The sequence below is a fragment of the Anolis sagrei genome, chromosome 1 (genome assembly GCF_037176765.1).
Source record: "Anolis sagrei isolate rAnoSag1 chromosome 1, rAnoSag1.mat, whole genome shotgun sequence".
NCBI lineage: Eukaryota > Metazoa > Chordata > Lepidosauria > Squamata > Dactyloidae > Anolis > Anolis sagrei.
The window spans coordinates 48,300,292-48,314,754 of NC_090021.1; the positions used below are offsets into that span (position 1 = coordinate 48,300,292).

The window sequence follows — 14,463 nt, forward strand, 5'->3', positions numbered from 1 at the left end:
TAAAAGTGCAATCAAAGACATGGCTTAGAATGGCAGTGATAAAACCGGGAAACAAGATTCCTTTAAATTGTTGTAGGAATTTGCACATGTTTTTTTTTTCTACACAGAGATCTATTCTAGGTTAGATTAGAATAGCTTTTTAGTTAAGAAAGAACCTATTTTATACTATTGTCATCATTGTTAAATCACTGCTCCATGCCGATCTGCTGAAAATAGAGGCAAACCCTCTTAGTCCTGCTTATGTAGTAGAAAAACACTGTAGCAGAAATATAAACCCAATTTTCCTAGTTCCAACAGACCTCACTACCTCTGAGGATGCTTGCCATAGATGCAGGCAAAACGTCAGGAGAGAATCCCTCTAGAACAGAGGTCCACAAACTTTTTAAACAGAGGGCCAGGTCACAGTCCCTCAAACTGTTGGAGGGCCGGATTATAACTTGAAAAAAAACATGAATGAATTCCTATGCACACTGCACATATCTTATACACAATACAATAATTAAAATGAAGAACAATGTTAACAAATATAAACTTATTATTAGTATTTCAATGGGAAGTGTGGGCCTGCTTTTGGCTGATGAGATAGGATTGTTGTTGTTGTTGTGTGCTTTCAAGTCATTTCAGACTTAGGTTGACCCTGAGCGAGGGCCTGGTAAATGACCTTGAAGGGCCATATCTGGCCCCCAGGCCTTAGTTTGAGGACCCCTGCTCTAGAACATGGTCATATTGCCCGAAAAAAACCTACAACAACCCACTGCAGCAATTATTGGAATAATGGCAGAGGTGGAGAACTATATGGAGAGAAGTCTGTTCTACCTCTCCCAGCAAAAATCAATTTACACTTACAATTGATGATCCCCACTTACAATTGATGAAAACTATCTTGACCATGGTAATGATGAAGAATGCCAAAGGCTCCATGGGGACCTTGACTAGGATAGCTGTGAGCATGAAGACCAAGAAGATGGCAACCAGGCTGCACAGGATCCGCACCTGCTGAGGGATCCTAACAAAGGGAATAAGAGAGAAAGAGATATTTTAAAAACTATTTATTATTTATTTATTTCAATTACTTCTACCCCGCCCTTCTCACCCCCGAGGGGGGACTCAGGGCGGCTTACAAACGAAGGCACAAGTCGATGCCTAAATCAATAAACAAACAATACATAAAAGCAATTTAAACGATTAACAAGTTAAAAACATTAATACATAGTAAAATAGCAAAACAATCTCATGCTCAGTGTTCAGAGTCCGTTTATCTATTCCATTCCGTTCGCCCTTGTTTATCGTCAGATCTTTCCTTAGCTGCCAGAATATCCAAAAGCTTGGTCCCATATCCAGGTCTTCAATTTTTTTCTGAACGCCAAAAGGGAAGTCGCTGTTCTAATCTCCCCGGGGAGTGAGTTCCACAGGTGAGGGGCCACCACTGAGAAGGCCCTGCTCCTCGTCCCCGCCAACCTCACTTGTGATAGTGGCGGGGTCGAGAGCAGGGCCTCCCCAGATGATTTTAAATTTCGAGATGGGATGTAGAGGGAGATCCGTTCGGACAAATACACTGGGACGGAACCGTATAGGGTTTTGTAGGTCAAAACCAGCACTTTGAATTGTGCTCGGAATTGGATCGGCAGCCAGTGGAGCTGGCGTAACAGAGGGGTGGTATGCTCCCTGTACGCCGCTCCGGTGAGTAATCTGGCTGCTTCTCGCTGGACTAGTTGAAGTTTCCGAGCAGTCTTCAAAGGCAACCCCACGTAGAGTGCGTTGCAGTAATCCAACCGGGATGTAACAAGAGCGTGGACCACCGTGGCCAGATCTGACTTCCCAAGATACGGGCGCAGCTGGCGCACAAGTTTTAATTGTGCAAAAGCTCTCCCAGCCACCGCCGAGACCTGGGGTTCCAGGCTCAGCGATGAGTCCAGGATCACTCCCAAGCTGCGAACCTGCGTCTTCAGGGGGAGTGTAACCCCGTCTAACGCAGGCTGTAACCCTATACCCTGTTCGGCCTTACGACTGACCAGTAGGACCTCTGTCTTGTCTGCATTCAATTTCAATTTGTTAGCTCTCATCCAGTCCGATACAGCGGCCAAGCACCGGTTCAAGGGCTGGACAGCCTCCTTGGTGACAGGTGGAAAGGAGTGACAGATTTGGACATCATCTGCGTAAAGATAACATCTCATTCCGAAACTCCGGATGATCTCCCCCAGCAGCTTCATGTAGATGTTAAATAACATCGGGGACAGAATTGAACCCTGTGGGACTCCACACAACAACGGTCGCGGAGCTGAACAGGTGTCACCCAGTAACACCTTCTGGGTCCGTCCCTCAAGGAAGGATCGGAGCCACTGCAAGGCAGTGCCCCCGAGCCCCATGTCCATGAGGCGCCCCAGAAGGATACCGTGATCGACGGTATCGAAGGCCGCTGAGAGGTCCAGCAGAACTAACAGGGACACACTCCCCCTGTCAAGCTCCCTGCGCAGATCATCTACCAAGGCGACCAAGGCTGTCTCAGTTCCATGTCCCGGCCTAAAGCCAGACTGTGCCGGATCTAGATAATCAGTGTCTACCAGAAACCCCTGGAGTTGTGTTGCCACCACACGTTCCATGACTTTGCCCAAATAGGGAAGATTGGAGACTGGCCGATAGTTGTCGAATTGAGTGGGATCCAGTGATGGTTTCTTCAACAGCGGTTTTATAATAGCTTGTTTTAAGCTCGCTGGAAATTTTCCTTCCTGTAAGGAGGCATTAACCATCACCTTCACCCACTCTGCCAATCCCCCTCTGGCTTCCTTAATCAGCCAGGATGGGCAGGGGTCTAGGATGCATGTGGTGGGTCGCACCTCTCCAAGGATCCTGTCCACATCCTCAAGCTGAACCAATTGAAAAGAATCCAACAAAACTGGACAAGCAGATGCTCTTGTTACATCCCCAGAGACTGCCGTTAACATGACGCCAAAACCTGACCGAATCCGCTCAATTTTATCCGCGAAGGATCGAGCAAATGCTTCACAGCGAGCCACCGAGTTGTCTTGTTACAACTACTGAACATTTCACTCCTATTTCAGTTTCTCTTTATGAAAAACTGATATAAAACAACTTCTGTGATTCAAAATTGAAGCCCTTGTTGGGAGAGTGGGCTTATTAACAAAAGACCCTCCTCATAAATGCACAGCAGAGTAACTTATTAGCAGCAGCATGACCCAGCGCCACCAAAGTGATAAAAAGAACAAAAACACACAGACCAATGTTACCTCTTCCATAGGAAGCGTTCCTTTGTAGTAAAATAATATGATTATACTATTTACAAGAACAAGGTTTCTATAACACAAATAAAGTTCTTTATATTTCCTTCACTGTTTCCACGCTGGGTTTCTTTCTTATGCAAATAAACAGCATCACTCTCACAGAGCCTCCTCTCACACCGAAATTACACAGGAGCTTCACATAGTAGCTTTATACATGAGGTTTTTAACCTGGGGCTTCTTTCACTGAAGCTTCTCATACCAGGCCTTCCTCATACTCTTATCTTCTCATAGACTAAGGCCTACCCTACACTGTTACACTGTGAGGCCTACCTCACAGACTGAGACCTTTCTCCCACTAAGGTTTACCTCAGACTCCTCAGGATAACACTAGCTTTGGCCCACTAACTCTAGCAGGCTTCGGCCTACGAACTCACACTTTTATAATCACACTTTTGTAATCAAAAATACCTAGTTAATATTTAATATTTCTGACAGTCCTGCTGCCAAATCAGTTTTCTATCAGGAAGATCAATGCTGCCTGATCTCACAGTTTTCACCCTTCTGGAAATCACTCAGCTTGAGAAGCAATTGAGGTAGAACAGGAAGAAGAGAAGTGTAGAACTCCCCTTCTGAGAAAGTTTTTTACAGTCTCACCTGTGGTGGATGAAGGAGTTGAGGCAGGTGAAGATGAGTAGAGGTAACATGGCACAGAGCGTCATCATGTTGTTGAATATGCCAACCAAGTGTGAGGGAGGGTCTACCGTCTTCTCAGTGGCATTTGCCTTGCTGTGGCTGAGGTGGGAAGCCTGAAAGTATTTAGAAAGTGGGTAAATTACCCAGATCCATTATGCTATAGCAAATCGGTGTAGTCAAAGAAAATTGGTCATGCAAATCCCACTGAGACTAAAAGGACTAATGTTGTCGAAGGCTTCTATGTCTGGAATCAATGGGTTGTTGCAGGTTTTTCAGACTATACGGCCATGTTCTAGAAGCATTCTCTCCTGATGTTTCGCCTGCAACTATGGCAGGCATCCTCAGAGGTTGTGAGGTCACAACCTCTGAGGATGTCTGCTACAGATGTAGGCGAAACGTCAGGAGAGAATGCTTCTATAACATGGCCATATAGCCCCAAAAACCTACAACAACCCAGGACTAATGTTCTTTGGACATGGACAAATGTAAGGTGCCTTTCCCCAGGTCTTGCATGGAATCATACAGTTCAGATATAACAGATAAATTTTCAGTCATTCTTATATTGTCAGGGTTTCTTGCACTATTCTTGCTAGTTTTCGAGTTACCCTTTGGTCTTCCTTTCTGAAATGCTTCCACCTATTTCACTCCCTCAGTCACGTACTCACTATCATAATTTCTTTTTTGATTGATTTACCAATCTATTGCTCCTAAAAATGATCAAGCTATCCTTCCCAAGACTGTAGGTTAGGCTTCTGGCATTCTGTTCTATCATCTGAATCACTGAAAGCTCAGAAATGGTACTGGGAGGAATAGTTCACCTGGACTTCTCCACATCTCAGCCATAATGAAATCAGCATTCAGAAATCCTACTGCATGTTATCTTTTTCTTCTTCTCAAAATGATGCTAATGGCGAAGGAAAGAGGACTAATGCTGCATTGGGCCTACCTATTCCATCAGGCATGGTATAGGACAGGCATGGGCAAACTTTGGCCCTCCAGGTGTTTTGGACTTCAACTCCCACAACTCCTGGAGGGCCAAAGTTTGCCCATTCCTGGCATAGAATGTCCATCAAAGATGAAGTCAAATGTCTTCCGTCTCATTTGCCATATATTGCTGTCCCTTGGTATAGGGGTTAAGAACCTATGATCCAAACCCATCTTTTATCTTGATACCACTATCAAACATAACTCCAACATGGAAGCTGCTCATATTTCCCCTGAACTCACCTTGTCGAATGGGGATGCTGTGGTATTCAAGTTGTTAAGGCGGTCGACAGAAGCATCCTCCTTTAGGCGATCAGTAAAGTACTAGAGGGAATGAACACAGACATGTGAGAGACAACAGGAAGAAAACCAAAGCTGTTAGCATTATGCTAAAAAGTCTTGCCTTCCCATTACTAAAGTTTAGCCAACCCTCAACATTCCTTGGGATCAAATGCACAGTACCCCATCCCCACCTGAAAGTACAAAATTATAAACAAAGCAATTGCTTTTTTTTTTAACCTGTGAGAACATCTCTCTAGGAATTTCTAGCACAATTCTGTAGTTACCTTCCTCTGGAAGCTGACTATAGAGTTACATTGGAGAGCCTAGAGATTCCTAGAGAGGCCTTCTCTCTAGAAATCTCTAGATCCTCTGGCATGAATGGAGGAAGTTGGACATGGAGTCACACTGGCTTCCTTCAAATCCTTGAAAATCTCCTTCTATCACACTTCTCCAACCTCTTCAGTCTTTCAACAATAGAAAGCAGGCTGTATTCATCAAGGGAAATGCTCGAAAAATTTGCTTTTGAACCTACCATGTCCAAATTCCTCTCCCCCAGAAAACATGACCAATACTGGGAGGAAGTCTGGAAGGGGCAATCCCCAAAGTAATTTTGCCACATCTCTGGCACAATGCATGATATAAATTGGCACAAACCACAAAGCACTACTTAAGGCCCATTGAAATTAAATAAACTATTGTGTTTTGACCATGACTCACCTAGACAACTTTATTTAGTCTTGCCTTGAATCAAAGTAAGCTTAAAAGCATCCGATACAGTATTTTTCTTCCAGAATTAAAAACAGTCTTTGTACTTAGTAACATTTCTGTTTTCTCCTTACCATCACTTTCAACTACTCTCATTAAAAAAACAACCATCCTTCCTGTAACTGCAGGATAACTTTCTGATATTTGTTCTCTCCTTTCCTAAATCATTGAAAACAAAACTTTATGGGCTGTAGCAATGCTTCTGGATCTCCTTCTACTTAATCTACAGTGAAGGCAGCAACCAGTTTTCTAAGATCTACAGAGACACTCGCTGGAACACCCCAGCAAGCGAGAGTCCAAAAGTGGCAGGCTCAATCAATGGCTGATACCAAATGAGAGACTCCCCAGAAAACTGGGCGACTTGGAAGGCGCTGAACAGACTGCGCTCTGGCACCACAAGATGCAGAGCCATTCTTAAGAAATGGGGCTACAAAGTGGAATCTACGACATGCGAGTGTGGAGAAGAGCATACCATTGACCACCTGCTGCAATGCAACCTGAGCCCTGCTACGTGCACAATGGAGGACCTTCTTGCGGCAACACCAGAGGCACTCCAAGTGGCCAGATACTGGTCAAAGGACATTTAATCAACTACCAAGCTTGTAAACTTTGTGTTTTGTCTGTTTGTTTGTTTTGTTAAAAATGTAATACAAATGTCTGGTTGCTCCTGACACGATAAATAAATAAATAGCAACCAAGCTATCCTGGTGCACTTCTACATTCCACTCAGGATGATATCCCTGACCATCTGAGTACAGAGGAAAAGAATCAACGTGGTACCCAGTCTCCACATTTCACTAAATATAAGATGCAATACAGTTTTCTCAAAGCACTCCTTGGTTCCAATCTCTTGATATATAGCGTAGGAACTGCTCATCTAAAAAAAATCTAAGGCATCTGGTAAATATTACATCCCGAGAACACAAATTGCTAACGCCTTTCCTGAACACACCTGTGTAGCATTCATGAAAAAATTCCATGGCAGAAGTGTCCCAAGGCCAAGGATGAAAAAGATCAGCCAAACACCTTTGTACCTGAAAGAAAAATGGTCCAACTGGTAAGATAGTGTTCTTAATGGAAAATTTGTAAAAGACTTTAAAGACATTGATAAACCTCGCAAACTCTGAGGGTGCCTGCTAGAGGTGTGGGAGAAACATCAGGAGAAAATGCTTCTGGAACATGGTCATACAGCCCGGAAAACTCACAGCAACCCATTTATTAACCGTTCTTCTGAAGGTCTTAATATTAGTTCAAAAATGCACCTCAATCCCATCCACATGGTATCCCAAGCCTCAGGGATTACTTTCTGATCCTAATTAGGATTCTTGAAGAAAACAGTGTTGGTAGTGCTGTCAAAAACAAGACAGCATGAAAGGGAAAGCCAGCAGAAATAATCACTCATATATTTATGACCTTTACAGTGTCCACTTCCTGGAGATTATCAGAAAAAATCCCTATTGTTCCTATATGATTTCCTCAGTGATAGCCTTAAATATAAACTAATTAGTAGCATGGATCCATTTCAATGCATTATTTATTCTCAATCCTGTAATCACGAATAACAACTAATGGAAAGTGTTTTAGTAGTTTATTAATTTGGGTATTATTATTCTTCCTAACAAGAAAAACAAAAGATGTGGCCTTTCCCTGTCCTACTGGAACTTTCACAATGTTGAAACTAACATCCACTGTGGTGGCAAAAATTAACTTCCTAATAGTTTTTTTTGTTACAAATAAGGATACAACCAGAAACATAGAATGTGCACAATTTCTCAGTAAGGCCTCCTTGAAGTGTTAATAGGCATGTAAAAGGGTGCAAAGGTTGTCTGAGAGCCTTCTGTACAAGCTCCTTAGTGCTTTAATTAGGAGTCTTGAGGCACTATTAGCCTCAGTGAGAAGCACACATTATTGAATCAAATCAAGGTTATTGGGTTGCTGTGAGTTTTCCAGGCCTCATGGCCATGTTCCAAAAGCATTCTCTCCTGACATTTCACCCACATCTATGGCAAGCATCCTCAGAGGTTGAGGATGCCTGCCATAGATGTGGGCAAAATGTCAGGAGAGAATGCTTCTGGAACATGGTCATACAGCCCGGAAAACTCACAGTTTATAAATGATTCCGGCCATGAACGCCTTCGACGACAAATTAAAGGTTAGTTTTTGAAAACTGAAGAGCAGGAGAAATGGCACATCTGTGCAATATGTATCAGATTGTTGTTGTTGTTGTTATTATTTCTATCCCACTTTTTCTCTCCACAAAGGAGACTCAAAGCAGTTTACATTAAATACAATTTTGCAATATACAATATTATTCCAGGGAGATGGTGGGAATTTGTGACGTTGGTTTTTTTTTAAAGGCCACTACTTCTCCCCAAAGCAGAATTTTAGGAATAACAAAGATTATCCACTGTGCAAGGACTGGATTGTTATCAACAACACATTATAAATATATCAATGTTAATTTTCAAAAGTAACACATTACAAGTCATAGTGTTACTGTGTTACTTAACACATTACTTCTAAAGCTTGGTTAGCAGGGGTCCCAGAAGCTACCCATGGATCTGGTGGTATTAAATAAACATAGTTAAAGGGAAAATGCATGTCCTGAGAACTGCCCAGAGGGCGCATCTCCCTTTCTGTACTTCTGTATCCCAAGCATACCTGTCTGGAGGGCTAGTTCCTGTCATTATGACACCTTGCACAAGTCTGTCAGACTATATCACTCCTTGTGAATTTTCACTGATGCACTTCACTGCCGGCCTCCTGGAGAATCACAGAAAAGAAAAGAAAAACCCAGTTAATATGGACCCTGATTGTCCAAGAACAGCAAAGAGTAATGAGATTATGAACAAATCCAGGAAAATCATCTAAAAACATATAACAAACTGTGTATTTCAGACATCAGTGTAACAGAAACATTCTATGTGCATTCTTTCTATTATGTACACTGCTAATCTGATCACAAATATGCCTTTGGTTTTTTCCCCCAGCTTCTAGCTTTCATTATATCTGATAGGAAGACAGCCAACTCATTTCAGACATGGTGCTGGAGAAGAGTTCTGGGGATGTCGCAGACTGCTAATAGGACAAATAAATGGGTCTTAGAACAAATCAGGCCTGAGCTCTCCCTAGAAACCAAGATGCCTAAATTGAGGCTATTGTGTTTTTGCCATATCATTAGATGATTCAATAGAAGAGATAATAATGCTTGGTAAAATGGAGAACAATTAATGGATAATCAGAGAAACAACAGCTCTGGATTTGCAAGAATAGAGCAGGGCTTTTGAAGGTAAGGTGACTTGGAGATAGGGTCTCCACAAATTAAAGTTAACTTAAAGGGAGCTAACAACAACAGCAACAAAATCCTCCATGATCACAAGCAAGGGCTTGAATATTTTATTTTTTTGCTCACCACTTCGGAAATACTCAAAGTAGTAAATGGTAGCATTATTTTTTTTAATGGATTTGCTGCTGTATACTAGAAAAATGTTCTTAGCCAGAATGTGCTGTGAGTCCTTTCTTTTTTTACAATTTTATATAGAAGTAATCCTCCTGTACTTTCATAGTTGATGGCAACAGGCAATTTTTTTCGTGTCAGGAGCAACTTGAGAAACTGCAAGTTGCTTCTGATGTGAGAGAACTAACTATCTGCAAGGACGTTTTACCATCCTGTGGGAGGCTTCTCTTATGTCCCCGCATGAGAATCTGGAGCTGACAGACAAGAGCTCACCCTGCTCCCCAGATCTGATCCACCGACCTTTTTGTCAGCAGTCCTGCCTGCACAAGGGTTTAACCCATTGTGTCACCAGTGGCTCCTATTGGTTGCTTACAGACAATTATTGGTTGCTTATAAACTTTGGAAAAGTCTGCATTCCCCCCCCCCCCCCCCCCCAGTGCTTTGCTTCTTTTCCCCACGCACATTTCCCAATAAGCAGTGAGCTCAACAGTAATGGTTAGTAATGAAAACATTAAATAGTAGTAATGGAAAATCTGCAAAATACAGGGCTGAAGTTCTAAACATACACAGTAACTGAGACATGACCAAGCAGAACTAAGACTGGAAAAGCCCCAAGCCAAAATTGTCCAGAAAGGCATGCCATTTGTGTTCCAAGGACCATGGGCAAAATTAATTAAGTAGAATGCGGTGAAGAAAATGAAGAGAAACCAATATCTGACAGGGTAGGAGCTACAGTAGAAATTGTGAAGTACACAGAAAAGCAGATGATAAACTTTATTGTCCCACTACATGGCTTTGTTTTGCAGTTTTTCTGCCTGATCCATATGTATGGTGAAAGCTTAGTGTATCTGTCATTATTAATTGTAATTCCATGGAAGCCAAAGCTCATGTACATTACAGCCTAACTTGGCAAGGTCCCTGGGCAACAGGAAACCCTGAGGTGGTGGGAAGAACAAAAAGATAGAAGTCCACAATTTTATGTACAGTACTCTCGCTTATCCAAACTTTTCTCATCCAACGTTCTGTATTATCCAATGCAGTCTGCCTCTTGCCCAGAATAATGTCCAGGATGAGAGAAAGAAAGAACCCTTCCCTGTTTTAGTGCTAAATTCATAAATACAGGAATTACTACATAACGTTACTGTGTATTGAACTGCTTTTTCTGTCGATTTGTTGTAAAACATGATTTTTGGTGCTTAATTTGTAAAATCATAATGTAATTTGATGTGTAATAGGCTTTTCCTTAATCCCTCCTAATTATCCAACATTTTCGCTTATCCAATGTTCTGCCGGCCCGTTTATGTTGGATAAGCGAGACTCTACTCTACTTCTAAATTCTGATTCTAGAAAGATATGCTTCTTTCTCCATTCATTTTGATGTTATCCAATCTTCAAGAGAACTCAATATATTGGATAACTTCTAACCTGTCTTATTGTATTTGAATCTGAGAAAGCTTTCTCAAGAGACCATACAATATTTGATTATAGAGGGGTGACACCAAATCTAAGGCAGGAATAATATTTTTACAAGTGTGGTGCAGGAGATCTTGATAATCATCTGTATTCTACTTCCTTTTTACATACATGAAATAACAGAAACCAAACTGCTTCCTTGTTCACATTGTAACATGCTTATATTTTGTTTGGCATCCTGTCAAGGTGCCAACATTAGACCAGCATGAAATCTAGCTGTGCCAGTGATTATACCCTTTATACCGTTGTGCAAGATAGGACATAATTGATTTTCCATTTGCCCACAATGCATTGCACTGCCTTAAAAGACAATCTGTGTGTAGACACAGTTCTATAGTTCCCATTTTAAAAGACTACTCTACTGCTCCTCTGTGAAAATAATTAAGTCATTTCCCCCCTCAGCAGCTTTAAAAATCAATTAGCCTTCTTCTGAGGGGATCTTATATAACAAAGGAAACTAGCTTGTTTTCTACAGCACAAAACAATGGAATCAAATGACAGTAAAAGAGATTTCAGATAAACATTAAGAAGAAAGTTTTCTTACAGAAAGGGCTGTTCAACAGTAAAATATACTGTCTCAGAAGGTGGCAAACTCTCTCTCCGAAAGTGAGTTTACTTCTACATAGCAGTGGATCGTTTCAAATCCCATGATTTTTTGATCCACATAATTATCTTAACAAGACTGGACACAGGGCTAGTCTTAGTTAAACACTAGCCACAAAGCCATTGTGATCTCAAAGAGGTGTAAAACAATTTGTATACTATACAATAGGTTCAATACATATAATATGTAAATGAAACACAAAACTATTGGATGAAAAATAGATTATTTTCAAGTTCCTCTAAGGAGATGTCACAGTTAAGGAGATGACCCTAACTGTGACATCTACATTCACTTATAATCTATGGGGTGAGAATCAATCTACTCCCTGCTCATGCACCTCTAGCATCCCCTTGGCAGCTATTTTGACCATAATAATTGAAAAACAATATGCTAATTGAGACCCTGATGGCGCAGCAGGTTAAACCGCTGAGCTGCTGAACTTGCTGACCAATTCCAGGAAGCGGGGTGATCTCCTACTGTTAGCTCCAGCTTCTGCCAACCTAGCAGTCCGAAAACATACACATGTGACAATAGATACCGCTTTGGTGGGAAAGCAACAGTGCTCCATGCAATCATGCCAGCCACATAACTTTGGAGACATCTACGAGGGTTGAATGAAAAGTAATGCCTCCACCTTCGTACTGGTATGCGGCAGATATAAAGGTTGCTTACCTGTAACCGTATTTCTTCGAGTGTCTATCCGTGAAATTCACACCTATGGGTTCTCCTGTGCGCATGCGCAGCAATCTGGAACTTCTAGAATTTTTAATGAATTTTTAAATGATTATTTAAAGAATAAAGATAGGCTCCGCCCACTCTCCGCCCCCCCCCGGTATATCAGCCCCCGCGGGCGTCCCAGAGGTAGTTCCCCTAGCGCCAAATAGAAGTTTAATGGAGGCATGACAGAGGGGAGGATGGGCGGGTTGTGTGAATTTCACGGATAGACACTCGAAGAAATACGGTTACAGGTAAGCAACCTTTATTTTTTCTTCGTGTCTTCCGTGAAATGCACACCTATGGGTGAATAGCAAGCTACTGACCTGGAGGTGGGTCATGCCACACAGGAAAACAGTACAGCTCTGCCGAAGGCTGCATCTTTTTTGGCCAACACATCCAGTTTGTAGTGTGATGCAAACGTGGACGGTGTGGACCATGTTGCCGCTCTACAGATCTGATCAAGTGGAACTCCACGCAAAAAGGCTTGGGAGGTGGAGAGTGATCTGGTTGAGTGGGCCACCACGTGAGATGGTGGCTGCTTTCCTGCCAATTGGTAGGCTAGTCTGATCGTTGAAATGATCCAAGAGGCTACACCCTGGGAAGAGACAGGGTGCCCCATCATGTCTTTCCTGTATTTTAAAAAGAGCCTTGGGGATTTCCTATAAGGGGATGTCCTATGCAAATAGAATGAAATGGCCCTCTTGACATCCAAAGAATGGAGGGCCACCTCTAGTGGAGACGATGGATTCGGGAAGAATGCTGGTAATATGATGTCTTGAGACATGTGGAAGTGAGAGACTACTTTAGTTAAGAAAGTGACATCGGTACGAAGGACAACCTTGTCATCGTGGAACCTCACGTACGGTGGGTCCGATCTGAGGGCCGTGAGTTCACTGGCTCTTTTGGCCGAGGTGATGGCCACCAGGAATGCTGTTTTCCAAGAGAGGTGAGATATGTCATTGGAGGCCATGGGCTCAAAGGGCGGCTTTGATAGCTGGGATAGTACCAGCTCTAGGCTCCATTGTGGGGGAGGGGGGGCGACAGGCGGGTGGATATTCTTGTATCCTTTCAAAAACAATTGAACCAAATGATCTTGAAAAAGGGACGGCAAGCCACATTTTCTTCTAAAGGATGATATAGCAGCTAGGTAGCACTTAACTGAAGAGAGGGAAAAACCTTTATTGGAAAGGTGGACTAGGAAGTCCAACACTATGGAGACGGGGGCTGTAGAAGGGTTGTGTCCAACTGACTTTGTGAATGTTGTGAATAATGACCACTTATAAGCATAAGACTTTGTGGTGGATGGTTTATGAGCGGCGAGGAGTATGCGTGATACCTCCTCTGATAGATTCATTGTGATCGGATCCTCCATGCCGTTAAGCGGAGGGAGGGGAGGTCTGGGTGGAGAACGAGCCCGTTCTCCACCGTGAGGAGGTCTGGGAAGGGATCCAGATGGAAGTATTCCCTGTTGGAAATTTGGAGGAGTGTGGCAAACCAGTGTTGGCGTGGCCACCAAGGGGCGATCAGGATGCAATCCGATTTGTCCTGAATTATCTTGGCTATGACTGGGGATAGGAGAGGGAGGGGTGGAAACATGTAGATGAGGTTCATTGTCCACCGGAAGAGGAATGCGTCCCCGAGACAACCTGGGGATGCGTGAGGGGGGAGTCTTGCGCAGTATGTTGGGCAGTGGGTGTTCATTGGGGATGCGAATAGATCTATTGTGGGCATCCCCCATTTGTGTGTGATGGCTTGAAATTGGGACCTGTGGAGATGCCATTCGTGATTGTTCTTTGATGTTCTGCTTAGCGAATCTGCCAATGTGTTGTCTTGGCCCGGTAGGTGGATGGCCGAGAGGAGGATGTTTTTCTGAATGCACCATTCCCAGATGCGAGTTGAGACTGACGTCAGTACTTGGGAACGAGTTCCCCCTTGTTTGTTGATGTAATATTTGACTGCGGTATTGTCTGTTACTATTTGGACTATATGGTTGGAGGTGATACGGGCGAAGGCTCGAAGGGCCTTCTCCACCGCCATCATTTCCAGTGCATTTATGTGAAAACGGCGCTCCTGAGGGAGCCAGTGACCGCTGACTTTGAATCCCTTGAGATGTGCTCCCCAGCCTGAGTTGGAGGCGTCCGTTGTCAGGGACATGGACGGATGTGGTTGTATGAATGGCATGCCTAGGCGAACATTGAGTGCTCTTGTCCACCATGTGAGGGAGTGTAGCACCGTGTGTGGGGGGTAGA

General features: G+C 43.0%; 1 protein-coding gene across 6 annotated transcripts in view; it reads right to left on the reverse strand.

The window, feature by feature from the left end:
• SLC29A1 (solute carrier family 29 member 1 (Augustine blood group)) overlaps nucleotides 1–14,463 on the reverse strand; it is a 114,791-nt gene that overhangs the window by 15,262 nt on the left and 85,066 nt on the right. For all 6 annotated transcript variants that reach the window (XM_067464306.1, XM_060754060.2, XM_060754058.2 and 3 more), the window contains 5 exons: nucleotides 8,625–8,726; nucleotides 6,916–6,997; nucleotides 5,160–5,240; nucleotides 3,894–4,045; nucleotides 867–1,006 (listed from right to left, as the gene is read on the reverse strand). In XM_067464306.1, coding sequence (XP_067320407.1) covers nucleotides 867–1,006; nucleotides 3,894–4,045; nucleotides 5,160–5,240; nucleotides 6,916–6,997; nucleotides 8,625–8,650 — 481 coding nt within the window. In that variant the 5' untranslated portion in view covers nucleotides 8,651–8,726. The remainder of the gene's footprint in view (nucleotides 1–866; nucleotides 1,007–3,893; nucleotides 4,046–5,159; nucleotides 5,241–6,915; nucleotides 6,998–8,624; nucleotides 8,727–14,463) is intronic.